At 44.4% G+C, this 16942-nt stretch overlaps 2 protein-coding genes across 10 annotated transcripts in view; one reads left to right on the top strand and one right to left on the bottom strand.

The window, feature by feature from the left end:
• Positions 1 to 6360, bottom strand: part of RSRC1 (arginine and serine rich coiled-coil 1) — a 439307-nt gene extending 432947 nt beyond the window's left edge. Inside the window, exons 1-3 of the mRNA XM_084989968.1 lie at positions 6215 to 6360; positions 5341 to 5846; positions 2248 to 2427 (exon numbers count right to left, since the gene is read on the bottom strand). Of these exons, the coding sequence (XP_084846094.1) occupies positions 2248 to 2427; positions 5341 to 5846; positions 6215 to 6360 (832 nt within the window). The remainder of the gene's footprint in view (positions 1 to 2247; positions 2428 to 5340; positions 5847 to 6214) is intronic.
• A 63-nt stretch (positions 6361 to 6423) lies between these two features.
• SHOX2 (SHOX homeobox 2) lies at positions 6424 to 16641 on the top strand. 9 transcript variants are annotated; one of them, XM_084986935.1, is made up of 6 exons: positions 9023 to 9482; positions 9697 to 9785; positions 9883 to 10091; positions 12477 to 12534; positions 12847 to 12935; positions 14466 to 16641. In XM_084986935.1, exons 2-6 carry the CDS (start codon positions 9755 to 9757, stop codon positions 14757 to 14759), a joined length of 681 nt encoding a protein of 226 aa, XP_084843061.1. In that variant the 5' UTR covers positions 9023 to 9482; positions 9697 to 9754; the 3' UTR covers positions 14760 to 16641.
• The last annotated feature ends 301 nt before the right edge of the window (positions 16642 to 16942 follow it).

The following is a 16942-nucleotide window of genomic DNA, read 5'->3' as shown; positions in this document are numbered from 1 at the left end:
TGCAGTACAGATCACAGGTGAGGCTCAGATGCAGTGTTGCTGTGGCTGTGGCACCCAGGAACTTCCATACGCCACAGGTACAACTATAAAAAGATAAAAAAGGAAAAAAAAAAAAAGACAGCAAGCGAGCTTAAAGGTGTTCACAAGTAGTTCCTTTGTCTAGTTATCAATAAAAGTACAAGAAGCAGCTATCTTTTTCAGAAAGCAGACAGTTAAAGAGAACAAAAATTCCTAAAGGACATGACAGTTTATAATTATTTCCCCAATACTCATTCATTACTATATCAAACTATAATCTTTTTGATCTTGCACCCCTGGCCAAAAAGGAATGGGGTGGAGAGAAACAGTCATTTCCATGGGAAATTCACCTCAAAGAGGCAGAAAAAAGATGGGGTTAACACCATTTAGCATAGGAAGAAATCCACAAACAAGTATAGAACCACCCAAAGGCAGTAAAAGAACTAAGGTAAAATTCCAGCTTAACACACATGATAAAGCAAAACACAAAAGAGATTCAGACTTGTCCACTCTTCTCAGCACAACTAAAAAGTCACAGACTAGCATCTTTTTAAAAAAGCATTATCGGCATTCTCATCATGGCTCAGCAGAAAAGAATCCGACTAGTATCCATGAGGACAAAGGTTCAATCTTTGGCCTCACCCAGTGGGTTAAGGATCAGGTGTTGCCATGAGCTGTGGTGCAGGTTGAAGATGAAACTCAGATCTGGTGTTGCTGTGGCTATGGTATATAGGCCAGTGGCTACAGCTCCAATTTGACCCCCAGCCTGGGAACTCCATGTGCCACAGATCCGAACCTAAAAGAGACAAAAAAAAAAAAAAAAAAGAAAGAAATTATCAGCCACAGGAATTTCCTCCTAATGGTTTGCAAATGAAAGCAGAAAATTTATCTATACATCTACTATAGCAATATTATTACAGAGGTTTTTCAAGTCATAACACAACTCTTTGCTGAGACTAGTTAAGATGGTAAGGCCAATTAATAGGTGTCAGCTGCCTATATCTTTTTTGGTTTCAAACACTTTAGCCCTCTTTTTGAAAAACATACAGGAATAAAGTGTTACCACTTAGCAGGAAATCTCTGCCTGCAAAGAAAGTGAATATTTATAGACGCGAAGGCTAAAGGGGCTCTCAAAGGATACCCAGTTTCCTCACAAGGCTGCACCTGTCACATCTGCTCCAATCCTTAAACCTGAGAACTGTATCTCTTCCTCACTTAAAGCTTGTACGGCTAAGTTCAAAAAAGACAACTTGAATACTTCTCTGTGACAACACATTTAATTTATTTAATCATCTAGTATTAGTTGAAACACAAATAGGTTACCGCTAATTCTGAAAACGAAAAAAAAAAAAAGAATCTAGCTTCCACTGTGCATTTAAAGATATATAAATCTGAGAAATTATTGTTAAGGCTGACCTAAAATCAAGAACAGGCAACGAGTATAACAGTGCATTATAACCTCTCGCCAACGTAAACAGTTTAAGGGTAGACATATGCTCTTGGTCTATGACCACAAGGCCACAAGTCCTTTAGTCAAGGAGTGTCCTGAAGTTAAAGAATGTTTAAGGTGAATACATTTATTTGTTAAGGAAAGAATGTCTATTTCACTCTGCAGTATCTCGCCTCTCAGCAAATGAGGGTGAGCCGGAAGGGCAGGGGGCTGCGGGCGGGGTGGGGGTTGTTGGAAGAAGAGGCCGATCTAAAGTGGAGAGCGGAGTCTGTGGGGCAGAGTGTATCAGAGTGTAGGGTTGCAGCCTCCCTCTAGCTCCACCCTACCTAGAGGTAGTGATGAAGCACCGGTCGCACGTTAGGAGAAGAACGCAGAAACCCAAAAGCTGCTGTCAAGGAGCAGGGACTAGGGATGCGGATTGAGGTAGGGGTAGGAAAGGTGTTAAGGAGGAGAGAGTGAGAAGAGCTAGCTTACTCTTCCTCACCACCTCTAGAGACAGGGCCTAGCCAGAGGCCTGCGACCGAGCAACACCCTATAGTCGCTACCACCCTAAGGCCCCAACTTGGACCTCTAGGGTCAGAACCCGCCAGGTGCTGAGCGCATGCGCACCGCGTCGCCAGGCCGCAACTTCCCAGCTCACCCCACCCCACTAGCCGCCGCCGCCGCCGCCTCCTCCCGGGCACAGACAGTATCGGGCCCGCACTGCCTCTCGCCGGAGCAGGGCCTCGGAACCTCTCAGCCGCGGGCGCCGCCTCCCAGGCCCCAGACTCGGGTATCACCTGGATCTCGGCCTTCGGGTTTACACCTCCTGTAGACTTGCAAGGGCCTCAGACCTGGAAACGTTTCTTCAAATCTGGGCGCCGCCGGCGTCCTCCGAACTTGCTTCAGTTTAAGCTCACCGCCTTCCTGGTTCCAGCGCCAGGCAGCGTCAACCGAGCTTTCGAGTGCATCGATGGAGGCTGCCAGGCGTTAGGAGTGCCGAAGGAGTAGATTGTCACGCCGCCAATTTTTTTGTCTGGTGTTGGTTCCGCGTGCTTAATTATTTGATTTTCTAGTAACCAAAAAGCAATAAAGATGGAGACTGAAGATCGTTATTGCCATAGTAATCGTCATTATCGTCACAGATTATCAGTAAACAATCTGCATCATAGGAAGACACCCACACTTAGCAAAATCGGTTATCTACTGGGAGAGGAGGAAACTGGCCCCAAAATAATAAATCATAGGAGTGTGTCTGTATAGCATCAGAGTCCTGTGTGATTAAATTGTAATGATTTATTTGCAAAAATGCATTAAAAGTTGGTGTTTCTTCTGCCCTGAAGGTGAAGACACGGGTTGGGTGCAAATTTGTTTCTCACATTAAACTAACTAGTTGGTAGAGGAATGGGAGAAGACCGCCCAAGGCAGGGAGAGGAGGTTTCTTCTGAAAGAGAAATTAAATATAGAGGGGTTTTGTTGTTATTTTAACCAAAAGAAATTAGAGCAATTCAGCATTTTCTGCAATGTATACTTTCTTTGTCCTTTCATGAACATCATTTTTCTCTTTATTGTCAGTAAGCAATGATAAAGAGGTAAATTGTTGGCCTTGGTTTTGATGGACAGTGAGAACCAACTCGTTTCACAACAGCTATATACCCAAGTTTTCCACAGACATTTGAAATGGTGAAAAACACCTCAACAAATATCTTTCTCATAAATGACTGTACCTATCTACCCTTTTTGAGGGACCATTTTAAAACTTAACAACAACACTGCATGTTTATTTTAAATAGTTCAAGACCCGGGGGGAGGAAGACTTGAGGTCCTAAATTTTACTGGAACCTGTATATCTGTCTGCAGGGTGTCAACTGAACTTTATTCTCAATGGGTTGTTGTTATTGGGTTTGGGGTTTGGGGTTTGGGGTGTTTTTTTTTGGGGTTTTTTTTTTGGTTTTTGAATTTTTTTCAACCAAAACTGCATTTTGAAGACTCCTGTCTTCCCAGAAAGTATATACTATTTAAAGAAATGACATAGTTAGAACTTGGTGAACACTTATTAGTGTATAATTTCAAAAACTGGGTTTGGTGGCATTTTTTTAAGTTGAAATTCCCTTAGGCCAATAGGAATCCGTGGTTAGATACTGCAGCTCTCTCATAGCTGCATCTCATATGAACACCACTGTTTGTAAAAATACTAAGAGCAACAAGCCAGAAAAATCTATGGGGAAATCTATTTGGTGTGACTTACACAATTGTATCCAAGCCTTCCTTGCTTACCTTTAAAGTGTTCATCTTTCCCCCAAGCTCAGAAGATGGAATTTGAGTTCAAACTTAAAAAGTCATGTACTTGAAAGGGCAAAAAAGTAGAAAAAGTAGCTGGTGAGTCTCCTGATCCCTTATCAGACTTTAATAGTGGCTGTTCTAGAGCTGTTTGCAAATACATATTTAACACCTCGGGTTAAAAGCTTTTTGAGCACCACATCCATTTTGCTGACTCCACTGTCATTCTGCTAAAAATAAATAAATAAATAAATAAAAACTTAAAAACGAATTTTATTAAAGGATTAAAGTTTATGGTTATCACCCTATGATAATAAGATAATTAAAGTGGTCACAAGTAGTTAACCCAAGACTAACTGTTAAAATCATGTTTCTAAATTCATATAATTTTTGAAAGTATTTGAGGCTCTTGTAATGTAATAAAATAAAAGTAAGCACTCATATAATTTAGTACCTAAAAGCTATTGCTACTGGAATCTTAAAGATCTTAATTATTTCTCCTGAAAGTAACAATAATTGAAATGTTTTAAGAGGAAAAAAGAAAACTTCAGGATCCAAGAGATTAAAAGGCAAAGTAACAATTCTAAAAGGCATGATTTCCATCTTAAGTTCACCAACTGTGAATACTTTAATCAGAGAAGTAGTGTAGTAGTGCATTATTACATATAGCTTCTATTTACATATATTCTATAAACACTAATATATTAAGATAACTATTTTCTCTTTTTACAGATGTTTCAGGTTGCTTTGACAGAACTTCTCAAATTGTTTGTTAACTTTGTGTTAATACCCTAAAACAATGTTAACTTTGTGTTAATACCCTAAAACAATGGGTGGAAGATATACGAATCAATGTTCTATAACTGCTTTTACTTTTACTGAGTATAAGCTCCCAGAAAATTAACAAGTTACCTTTGACATCAAATAGACTGTATTAATACTCAGACAACTCAAAAATATCCCTAAAGCCATACTTGAAGAGGCATATTTGTTTACACACTCAGGCAAATATAACTTTCCGTATATAAATAGTCTCATGTGAGTGTATACATATATACACACACACACTTCTCCCAGCAAGCTTTTTCTTGCACAAAACGGACAAATGTCTCCGGAATACAGATGTGTCCTTCCATACAGATGTGTCCTTCCATACAAGAAACTCTTTCGAAAAAAATAATTCAGGAATATAATTTTAAACCGTAGCTTTGAGAGAGAGAGAAGGAAAACAAAAAGCAAAAAACAAAACAACCTTTCTCCTGGAGCCGGACAGCGTCGTTTTCTGTTTGTTTGTTTTTGTTTTTCATAATCCACAATAAATAAAATTAGATGGGGCACAAATTTAATATCGATTTTTTTTCAAACACTGAGAGATAATCACTTGCTTTTCAAAATTAGGAAATCGATTAGAATGTTTCCCAGGATGCTAAAGAAGAGTTCTTCAATTCATTGTGGGCGGGGTCCGTGTGCAGAGAGTAAGGGAGAGAGGTGAGTGTCCTGAGACCTCAAAAAAGAAACGAAGTCAAACTGTCCTTGACTAAGCGCTAAGGAAACACTTTAAAGTGGAAACTGTCAGCGAACAGCTGCTTGGGAAATGTGTTAAATCGACCGGCAGCTTCGACTGGGGTTAATCCATAGGGGAGTTTTCTTGGTCTCCAGCACGCGAATAGTGGGGTGAATCACAAACTCCCTGGAACTTAGTGAAGACCCAGGCTCAGCTCTGGCTGTGGGCGGAGAAGCACCTAAAAGGAGCTGCGTAGGCCTGAGAAGCTGTAAGGGACACTGACTCTGCGGCGTTGTGAAGCCAGAATACCAGGCTACAAGGATTCGAGTCCGGGTAGAAGGGAGCAGAGATATAGAATTAGAACACAGGGTCAAGATACGGAACTGGGGTACGGGGCGCCTGATGCAAGACAGGGATGCCAGGCAGCGATGCGGGGCCGAGGAGTTGTGCTGCACCCTGACGCGAGGCGAGGACGTAGGCTCCGCTGCCAAGTCAGGATACCGGTCTGACTCCGGGAGCCGCGCACTTGTCAGTTCCCTCTTGGCCACGCCCCGGCGGAGTAAGTCCAGCTCCCCAGTGTTTAAGTAAGTCGTGGCACCAACGCAAAATCCAAGCCTAATTAAATTAATTAGGGATTCTTGTCAATCCTGGATTAATAGCCAAGAGCGCAGGCGGCTGAGGTATCTGAAAACCCGGACGGCCTGGGACCTGACTCCTCTTCCCACCCCCTCCGGTCCCCTTTCGCTGTCCTCCCTCTGCAGCCCTAGACAGCCTGGACTCCAGCCTTAATCAATCTCTCTCTCTCTCACTCTCTCACACTCTCTCTCTCTCTCTCTCTCTCTCTCACACACACACACACACACACACACACACACACACACACACACCCATCTCCCAACCCCCATTCCCCCCACCCCCAGGTACTGGCGCGGGTGCTACCCGGGAAGGGGCTCCCTCGGAGTTGCGAAGGGGAGGTAATTTACTCAGAACAAGGGGCCGCCTTTGCGAAGTATAAATAGTGAGACTTCAAGCGCTGCGTTGCTATCAGATCTGAACTCTCCTCAGGAAGAATTGTCAAAGATCTTAACATTGAACAAGCGCGCTCCGGCAGGGAAGCATCAGTTCCCATTTCCCTCCGGCGGCCCCCGCCCCTTCCCTCTTCCTCTTCCTCCTCCTCCTCCACCTCCTCCTCCTCTTCCTCCTCCTTCTCCTTGTCCTTCTCTTCTTACTTCTTTTCCTCCTTCTACTTCTCCTCTTTCTTCTTTCTTCTTTTTCTTCTTCTTCCTCCTCCTCCCTCTCCTCCCCCACCCCCTGCCCCATTGATGTGTGGTTATTGGGGGGGCTGGAGCAGTAAAAAAAGAAGAAGGAAAAAAAGAGCGGGGCTCGGCTGGGAGAGGTTGAGCGTGGGGCTGACGGGCTTCTGTGGCGATGGAAGAACTTACGGCGTTCGTCTCGAAGTCTTTTGACCAGAAAGTGAAGGAGAAGAAGGAGGCGATCACGTACCGGGAGGTACTGGAGAGCGGGCCGCTGCGCGGGGCCAAGGAGCCGACCGGCTACGCTGAGCCGGGCCGCGACGACCGCAGCAGCCCGGCAGTCCGGGCGGCCGGCGGAGGTGGCGGCGGCGGAGGAGGCGGAGGCGGAGGAGGCGGAGGAGGCGGAGGAGGTGCAGGAGGAGGAGGAGCAGGCGGAGGAGCTGGAGGAGGGCGCTCTCCCGTCCGGGAGCTGGACATGGGCGCCGCCGAGAGAAGCAGGGAGCCGGGCAGCCCGCGGCTCACTGAGGGTAACGGCCAGACCCCCGGCCACGGTTTCCCTTCCCGCCTTCCGGACTCCTCTTAGGCGGGAGAGGACCCCCAAGGCCCAGCGGGGAAGGGGGCGGGACGTGGAGAGGGCCCTTGGATCTTAGCTTCGGAAGCCAGAGTAATGATGGAGGGGTGGGAGTCCGCTGGTGTGCACTGTCGTGGGTGGGGTCCAAGTGTGTGTGTAGAGGGGGGGCGTGTGGGGTTTGCGCGCACACTTCTCAGATGCTCCCGCTACTCCCATTCCACCGAAATGCATTTTCACCAACTGGAGGATGGGCCCGCAACCCAGACGGCCCGCGGGCGGATGGGGAAGTTCTCAGGGCCGGACTGCGGGAGAGGGTGCTGGCAGCAGCTGGGCCAGGCGGCAGGATTACGTTTAGCATCCAGCACTGAGTTTGCCGGAGCCCCTTTCTTAGGCCCGAGAAAAAAGAAAAAGAGGAAGGGGAGAGATGGACAGAGACAGAGAGACTGATGTAGATTTCATCCTGGAGTCACCCCGGATTTGGGGCTTCTGCTAAGAACCGCTCTAACTCTGAGAAGACCCTGGATCCCTGAATCTTGGGGCCCAAAACTTCCCATTTTCTTTGAGCTGTGAAGGTAGAATGAGGCCAAAGCAGGCTATGATTCAGGCCGTGCGCTGCTTATTTCAGAAGATAGGTTAGGTTCCTTTTTGTTTGTTTTGTTTTGTTTTTCTGATAGTTACTGCTTTGCAACATCCAGTATTCGGGTTTAGTGGTGGGATAATCTTTTGGTGCCAGCAAAGTATTAGGAATAGGCTTTTTCTAAATGGTGGAACGTCCTGTGCCAATTCAAAGGAGTTCAACAATAAAATTAATTTGGCACTTGGTGCCTGCAGTAACTGGTGTGCTGCCATATTTTTCCAATTAAGAAAATATGTGACATGCGTAGAATCACATATTTAAGCAAGCAATTAAGTTGTTTATAACACAGTCTGTTCTTGTTTAGACCAATAAGGGGAAATTTGGGGGTGAAAGAGAGATTATATTAAGTCTATTAATCAATTGGAAATCTTTCTCTTTGAAGCCCCAAAAGTTTGAGAGGTTTCCACTGTGGATGGCACGAAATAAACAAGCCTTCTCACCCCTTTGGCAGAATCTGAAGGGTGTGTTTTCATATTTAAATTTCATTACAGTATCAGTGGAAATATTTTCCCATTAACTTCGCTTGAGTTTTTACTATAATATTATCCACTTCCTTCTTGGAGGAAGGACAAATGTCCACAAAATGAGCTCTGAGAAGTAGAAATTCGGGCAATACTTAAAATCGCGGTAGCTGGAATGCCAAGCTGGACCGAGTTCTAGAGGTTCTTCCCCCAGATGGGGCACCAGGTACTCCTAATTTGGAAAGTGATGGCATAACTCCCAGGTAGTCCCAAGCAGCCTCTACAGCCTGAGTCCCCAGCTTCAGGCCCAAGTACAATAGCGCATCGAGCTGTATGGAGATGGGGTCTGAACTCTGGGCTGAGGAAGTCCTGGGATTGTTGATTTCCGAGCTCAGGGTAAATATTCATTTCTCTGCAGGCCGGCTCTTCTGGAAATGATTTTAAACACCCATGTTGATTGGGATTCTGAGCTGGGAAGAACTGCAAACAGCCCCGATTATCCAAACTCAGCTCTGGCACCTTAAAAACCCAAGTCTCCGACTCAGGCGCAGAGGACGAAGGCAGCTTATGTTGATACCGGCTCCCTGATCACTTCCCCTTGGCCTAAAGGGCCATGTCTTTCTGGTGTCTTTGTATGCTCGCACTCGGGAAGCTCCTGTTTTTAAACGGAGGTGAAAGAAAGACAGGAAAGTGGCAACGGGTGTGTGCAAACCTAGAGCAGAAAAAAAATGCATATTTTATTAAACATCGGAGCTGCTGGATGCATGAAAAGGCTTTGAGCAACCAATAGAAACCGAGAATCGTGAATGTTCCGCTTGAACCTGTTGATCTCTGTGGGTTTAAGCATTTAGGGTCCAGCCTGCCTTTCCAGTGGGGAGGGAGAAGGAGCGAACAGAGGCAGCGGTCTGTTTCGCAGTTCACCCGAAGCTGGTTTTTCTCCTCCTGCGTTCTGGCCAGGCGTGGGCGATGAGCCCTCCAGGCCGCCAACATGGCGTGGGCGCCTCTGTTTGGGCGACCGGGATTTGGCAGGGGGGATAGGGAGTGTATGACTGTCCGTGGGTCGTATGCTGGCTTTGGCCAGAGCCCTGGGTCAGCACAGAACGCCCAGGGATGTGGCTTCCAGCATCACGCAACACCGGGGTCACGTCCTCCAGCTGTGCCCCTTCAGCCCAATTGTTCCCAAATTAGACCAGCAAGTTTGCGGGAGACACGAGAGCGCTGCCGGCCGCCAGAGCTGGCCTGAAAACGGCCTGGGAATGGCCAGTGAGAGAGACCAGTAAATGGCCTCGCCTCATGCTTCTGTTCAGATTGCGTTCTGTGACCCTCTGGGTGCGGCGCTTTTGATTTCTGTGGGTGTGTGGGAGAGAGTGGATGCAGGAAAGGATGTAGAATTGATTTGGTCTTCACGGGGGAGGGCAGGGTACTGTGGGATGCACAGTGAGGCAGTGAGTGAGATGGGGCCACAGTTGCAGAAGGGAAGCCTGGGTGAAAGCCCACCTTGCCCGCGAGCGGCCACCCAGAGTTGATCTTTTCGCGTCTACAGGATCCTCTTACTCGCAGCCAGCGGGGTGAGGAACAGGACAGGAACTCCAGGAGGGGGCATGATCCTCCATCCTTCTGGAGACAAATCTGGTAATGGGATTTGCTGTGTTTTTTTCATGTGTGTGTGTGCGCGCGCGCGCTCGCGTGTGAACGTACGTGTGTGGCCCTGTTCGTGGTGACCCTCCAGTGTCCCCGGAGCTGAAGGATCGCAAAGAGGATGCGAAAGGGATGGAGGACGAAGGCCAGACCAAAATCAAGCAGAGGCGAAGTCGGACCAATTTCACCCTAGAACAACTCAACGAGCTGGAGAGGCTTTTTGACGAGACTCACTACCCGGATGCCTTTATGCGCGAAGAACTGAGCCAACGGCTGGGGCTGTCCGAGGCCCGAGTGCAGGTATCTGTGGAGGAGGTCGCAGAGAGCAAATGAGGGGCATGCCTAGGGTTGGAGAGTCCCCTGGGGTACAGACAGACTGTATGGATGCAATTCAAGTGACGAGAGTGAGGTGAGAAGAGGTGTCTTTGCTAGAGGTGTTTTCCAGAGTAGATCTTAGTCTTAAAGGCCCCCCCCCCCATCCCAACATATGTTCCCAGCAGAAGAAAGCTATTCTGGGCTTGCTCCCAGAGTTTCTATAAACCACACCCCCCTAGCCTCACGATGCCTTTAATGTGGTTTAATCCTAATGGGCCTACTTTTATAAGCCTTAAAAAAAAATCCCACAGAAAACGTTTTATCTTCTGAATGCCTTAAAAGTTACAACGAATATTTTGTTCGCTGGAGTTGGGTTTCCTTGAGGGTCTGCTCTGAGATCTAGGTTTGCCAAGCGGATATGCCAATTAGGTTTATAGATGTACAGACTATAAAGAAAATTAGCAACTGTTAAGTGCAGAAATTTACAGTCTGCCTTTAGCAATTGATCTCGAACTGTATGTGAGGTAGTGGAGAAATAAGTGCAATTTGGTCACTGTTTGTTCCTTCACTTAACCAGGGAAGTGAACCTAAACCTACAGAAACTTGATTTTAAAACAATCCACGTACCTTAGTATTGGCATTTCCAAAGTCTGAGTCCCAGCAAGTGCCACCTCAATGAAGTTAGTATTGGAGCAGATTTTCTTTACTGGTTATGGGAGTGAATGCAATGGCAAAAGTAGGCTTTGGGAGCACTTAAGGTAAAAAATTATTTACATATATGCATACATATCCTTTTAGTTTTTTGGAAAATGAATTTAAAAGTTTCAGAGTGTATTTCCACTGAAATAATAAAATAGTAGAAAATGATGGTCATTATTTGTTTGAACACATGGAGCAGTTTTAGGCCTGAACATCTGCAGCTGTTACAAAGTATCACTGTAACAGATACTCCCTAGGTCTCTGGGCACAGAGACCACCATCTGCAGAGAACTATGCAATTCTTATGGGGTTTCCCCACATCTTGTAATAGAATCAGGACAAAAACAGAGCAGTCACCTTAAGGAGGAAAAGTAATAATAGGCTGCCTTGGTCATCATAGCAGCAACAGCAGAGCCTTCCTTTTTTAAACCTCTCCTACTTTGCTCTGTGTACTGAGATCTCTAGGGGCTCAGCAATCCCTTAAAGACATGGTGATAATTATTACAGTTGTGAGCATTAGTATCTCAGTTCCAACTCTTCTAGGCAAAAAACGAGGCAAGAAGCCTCAGGCCATGTGAGATACACAAAGGATGCCACCCTGGCATGAAATCTACCCTTCTATTACACTAAATGGCAGGGGAATTTTTGAAGATTTACACTGACTGTGACTCTTGCTCTCAAAAACAAGAATCTCTAAAGCAATATTTTACTTTAATGTTTTTAGCATTAATTTGTGAATCAGTTAATATGCTATATTATTAGAACATAATACTGTATTATTGGAGTATAAAGCAAGCTTTTTTGAATTTTTAAAAGTATGCCTTACTCTCTCTAAAAGTTGGCAAGTTTGTCTAAGTAGGTAATATCTGGGAGAAGATAGTATCCAGGAGTTATTTGATTTGTACCCTACTCCCATCTCACAGAATGTTCTTTTTTTTCTCATAATAAGTGAACTTTATTGCTTGTCTTTATTTTTTCATACTTTTACTTAAATTTTGATCTATTTTCTGGATGCCACTCCACTACCCTAACTGCAAGCAGCCGCTTTTTCTATAGAAGCAAATTAGATTATCATGATAATGGCAAATTATTCTGCTACCATGTTACACTCTGCTGCACAGAGGAACAGAGAAATTCTAAACTTCTTTGTAGTGAGGCTTTTATGACACTAATTACCTCTTCCTCCACTCTTATCTCCCCCACCCTCAGGAAAGGGAAAAAAAAAAAAAAAAAGACCAGAGTCACTATATGCTTTGGTGTTTGGTTTTTCTTGAAGATGAAGCTAATTAATATTACACGCTATTAATGAGCACATTCTTCTCAGGTCTTATTGGGCAAACATCTAAACCCATTATCACTTTAGTATCAGGTATCAGGGTGAGTTTTAGTCCTTGGGGACTCTGTAATTGTGGACACATGAAATCAGGTCCCTAACAATTTTTCAAGAAACAATTTATCTTGCAAAAGTCTATGAAATCTTTTTTTTTTTTTTTGGTCATTCATTTACATTTTTAATTTAGGAGGTTGAGACTGTTCTATGTAATTCAAAGGTTGCTTGCTATATCTCCCAATCCTTGCCTAAAACTCTATTCTTTTTTTCATAGTACTCTTGTAAATTAAAAAAAAAATGAGTCATAACATCTAGGTTTTATTTTTCCCTCCAATTTGTAGGTTTGGTTTCAAAATCGAAGAGCTAAATGTAGAAAACAAGAAAATCAACTTCATAAAGGTATGCGTCTCAGACAAAGAACATTTGATACTTTATGTAAAAAGAATATTAGGGAATATTGTTAGTATGAAGACAGAAAAAAATCTTCTCAAAGATAACTATGGTCCTTATTTTTAAAATCTGCTCTGAAGGCAGTTAATGAGGATCCTAAAGTTTGGGAGTAAATTACCTTGATCTTAATTATGGCAGCAGTTTAGGAAGATAGCAATTCCAAAATAAATAATTCTATCTCAGTACCATTTGGAACCTTGGAAAACAATGCTGAAAATGTTAACCTCACTTTATTGTGTTTTGTTCATCCGTTTTTTACAGGCGTCCTCATAGGGGCTGCCAGCCAATTTGAAGCTTGTAGAGTAGCACCCTACGTCAATGTAGGTGCTTTAAGGATGCCATTTCAGCAGGCAAGTACAGCCCGACTTACAACTTGTTAGTAACTGCAAAAATACCTGGATGTTTGCTTTAAATTGTTGAATATCCCCTCTCTGTGAGCCCCAGTATTTCTGTCCGTACAGCTAGAAAAACAATTTTCAGATGATATAGTGTACCTACTCCCCTTTAAAAACCTATACAGTGTCAGGGGCTTACATAGCTAGTCCTTTCTGTCCTCACAGGAAACTCACAAAGGCCTGAGGGCAGCAACTGGCCCTTTAAAAATGCACTTAAGATAGCACTTGGGGAGAGGAAGGAAAAGCCTTTTGATTAAGATTTTGTCAGATTCAATACACAAGTTAGTCCTAAGGTGTTTCTAAGGCAAATCTCTAAGTATTTTTCTAGATATTTTCTACCTCTTAGTCACATTAAATGTCTCTGACAGAAGAAAAAATATAAATAAAAATATTCCCAACTCAGACTTGATTTTTTTTTTTAAAGCTGCAAAGCCTCATCTCTAGTAGAGAGGGAAGCATTGGTGTTCCCAGGGATGCTGCACCTCTTCAATCCCTTTCTTAACCATAAAGAAACCTTTAAGAATATATTTTAAAAGAACAGCCTGCAGTAATGACTTAATCCTGGGAAATCCCAGTGCTCTGAACTCCCCATTCTCCAAGCCTAAACATAAAATCCTTTCTCAACCAGTACCTGACCTTCCCCATCCTCAGCAAGGGCCCATGCTCTGTGGGACTGTGAAATCATGAATTCACACTCCATTGCCATTGTCCTGGTCTGGGGAAACACCTGGGTGTGCCCATGTATTGAGGGTTAGTGTTATCGAGATCTTAACTCTCTTGGCCACCATTGGATTCTGGTGTACTGATGCTAGACTTTCGAAGCAAGAGAGAATGACTGGATAGAGAGGGGATTCTTAACAGGAGACTCTTACTACTCAGAAGGTGATCTGCAAGTCTGCAACATCTGCATCACCTGAGAGATGGTTAGACATGAAGAATCTCTATCCCTAACCTAGACCTTCTGAATCAGAATTTGCATTTTAACAAGATCCCGAGGTAATTTTATTAGAAATAAAGGTTAGAAGTACTAACAGTTTTGATGAAAATGCAGTAACTTCTCTAAGTGACATTTACAAAGTTTTGTAGTTTGCTTATTGGTATTTCAGTGCTTCACTAGTTGGGTAAGTGGTGGATGACAGCATTGAGAGAGGATGGTAATGATCCTCAGCCTCTCTGTCTGTTCAATATATCATTGTTATTTTGAGGAAGGTAATGTATTTGCACTATGGCAATGTTGCTTTCTGATGGGCCCAGCTCCTGAGGGAATGACCACATTCCTGCAGATGGGAATCCCTGGGGCCCAAGGGGATAAGCTACACTTAGAGAGTTGCAGAGACTCAGGGGCATTGGAGTATCCCTGTGGCGCCCCAGATACAGTATCAGACTGAGGTCCGCCAAACGCCCCTTTCCCGCCCCCTGCCCCAGCCTTCCCCGAGCCAAGCTGGACGCCGTTAATGCTCTGTTTCTATTCTGTTGTCACCCTAGGATAGTCATTGCAACGTGACGCCCTTGTCCTTTCAGGTTCAGGCGCAGCTGCAGCTGGACAGCGCCGTGGCGCACGCGCACCACCACCTGCACCCGCACCTGGCCGCGCACGCGCCCTACATGATGTTCCCGGCACCGCCCTTCGGACTGCCGCTCGCCACGCTGGCCGCGGACTCAGCTTCTGCCGCCTCCGTTGTCGCTGCCGCTGCTGCCGCCAAGACCACCAGTAAGAACTCCAGCATCGCGGATCTCAGACTGAAAGCCAAAAAGCACGCGGCAGCCTTGGGTCTGTGACGCCAACGCTAGAGCCAATGTTGCGCCAGCATTGCGGCGCGCGCTGCCTGCACGTCCTCCGAGCCCCACTGCTTCTACATTACCCGCTCCGGACCTCTGGAGCCCAGCCTCTTTCCGCCCTGTTCATCCCTTGCCCCCTTCCGCATCCCAGACTCGGAGGGTGGGACGCAGGATCCCACGAGGCGTACCAGCTCCGTGGTTCCTGACTTACCCAAGGGCCTAGAATTCGGCTTTGTGGGGCGGGTTTGGGAAGTCTGGAGAGAGACTGGACAAGGGAGTACTGGGACGGAGGTGTGACTCATGGCAAAACTACAAGAAGAACTCGCGTAGAAATAAAAATCCTGTTAATAAAAAGTGAAGGGAAGAGTAGAAAAGACAAACCTGAGAGAAAAAGAGAAAGGGAACTTATTGCTATTCGGCAAAAGCTGAAATCGGAGAGCGAACCACGGAAGAAAAAAATTAAAAATTAAAGTATTTTGTACATTGAAAATATGGAAAAAATAACCTGGACTGATCTCGAGAAATTTGAGGGTGGGGGGTTTACCAACTTAAAGTGTATGTTTTTTTTTTTTTAAATGGGCTAAGAAGGCAAAACAGAAGGAAGAGGTATACTTATTTAAAGAGTTAAGATAAAAAAGTACGCAGCTGGGAAGTTCACAGGTTTTGAAACTGACCTTTTTTTCTGCGAAGTTCACTTTAATACAAGAAATTTGATAAGAGAGGCGGGCCTCCTTTTACGTTGAATCAGATGCTTTGAGTTAAAAACCACCGCGTATGGAAAAGCAAGAAGAGGGAAGACAGTATAAAAACGAGGAGAGGAAAAAAATGATATTCATACAAAAATGATACCACAGACAATGATTTCTCTGAGAAATTATTATGGCAGAACTGTCCAGACTGCTGACAGTAAATCCTGGTTTGCATGTTACTTGTATTCCATTGATGGTGTCTCCCCCACTCCCCGCTTTACTCACATGCACTTAACTCCATTTTCATTTTCAGTATGAAAACAATACCCAAAGCGTCTGGAAATTGATATATATTTCTATCTGTATTTTTTGCCCTATCTTTGATCATGAGGGACAAAAGAAAAAAGTTTGAAGGGGAAAAAATTTACACTCTGTTTATCCCAAGAAAACAGAGGCAGGTAGAGAATGTGGGGAAAGGAAAAGGGAAACAAGATCAAATAAAATAATGAAGGTACAGCGCCTCACGTGGTGCCTGATGCATAGTAGGCTCTCAGTGTTTGTCCCCTCCCTCCCCCTTTCTTGTATTCCCTCTTGCTGATTTCCTGAAGTCGTATTTCAGGACCTTGCTTTATTTCCCCCTCTCTAACCCAACACACTCACTTTAAACAACACCCAGCTAGATACAGGCACTAGGTTTGTGTAAAATATGTTGATACACACGAACAAAGTTTATTTTGGCTATAATGTGTGAACTGATGGTTGAAACATTTGCATTTTATTCACAAAGGTGTATATTCAAGTAATTTTTTTGTCTCAATTCTTGCAGCTATTTAAACTGGGGTACCCCAGACTAAGCAATCTGTATCCAGATTCTCTAAAAATCTTCCTTAGTGTTTTGTTTTGTTTTGTTTTTTAATCCCTTCTAATTTACAAGAGAGGAAAAGCTCTTTTAACTGAACTTTGGTATGCGGTTGAGCTTTGTAACTATTTGTTCTCCATGAAAACAAATTATTTATATTTGCCATATTTTTTCTAGTGTATTAAGTTATTTTAAACAAAAGATGCTGTTATTTCATGACGTGTTGTCGGTACAAAATGTTTCGGTCTCATCTCTTGTTAAACATTTTAAATAAGTGCCAAGTTATTAATTGAAGACACTTTGCGATCAATTGAATGAAAATAGTATTGTTTCATTTGATGGGGTTCGCGTCATCTTTGTTCCTGTTACTATTAAACTATCCCGGATAATCTTTCCTTCTTTCTTTTTGATGAATCTCTCTCTGTCTCTTTCTCTCTGTCTCTCTCTCTCCCTCCCTCCCTTCCTCTCCCTCTCCCTTACCAACTTTGAAAAGCCTTTGCCTCGGCTCTCAAATGCACAATCAAGGGGCGGTGAGAATGGTGCCTCTGCGGCTCTCGGTAGCCCTGAGCAACCCCCCCCCCCGTCCCCGCCCCATTTTATCCACCCAGCACAGAAACCGAATTGATTTTACACCA

The sequence above is a fragment of the Sus scrofa genome, chromosome 13 (genome assembly GCF_054392235.1).
Source record: "Sus scrofa isolate SSC_HxYL_T2T_F1_AM1 chromosome 13, Sscrofa_HxYL_maternal_Yorkshire_Landrace_v2.0, whole genome shotgun sequence".
NCBI classification, from domain to species: domain Eukaryota; kingdom Metazoa; phylum Chordata; class Mammalia; order Artiodactyla; family Suidae; genus Sus; species Sus scrofa.
This window is presented reverse-complemented; position numbering and strand designations above follow the sequence as displayed.

Bases quoted from the DNA above. Each gene is read 5' to 3' on its own strand.
- SHOX2 (XM_005654033.4), top strand. From the start codon at position 6,660: ATGGAAGAACTTACGGCGTTCGTCTCGAAGTCTTTTGACCAGAAAGTG. The intron at 10,092-12,476 runs GTATCTGTGGAG...TCCAATTTGTAG, and splicing joins TGTCCGAGGCCCGAGTGCAG to GTTTGGTTTCAAAATCGAAG. The intron at 12,535-12,846 runs GTATGCGTCTCA...CGTTTTTTACAG, and splicing joins AGAAAATCAACTTCATAAAG to GCGTCCTCATAGGGGCTGCC.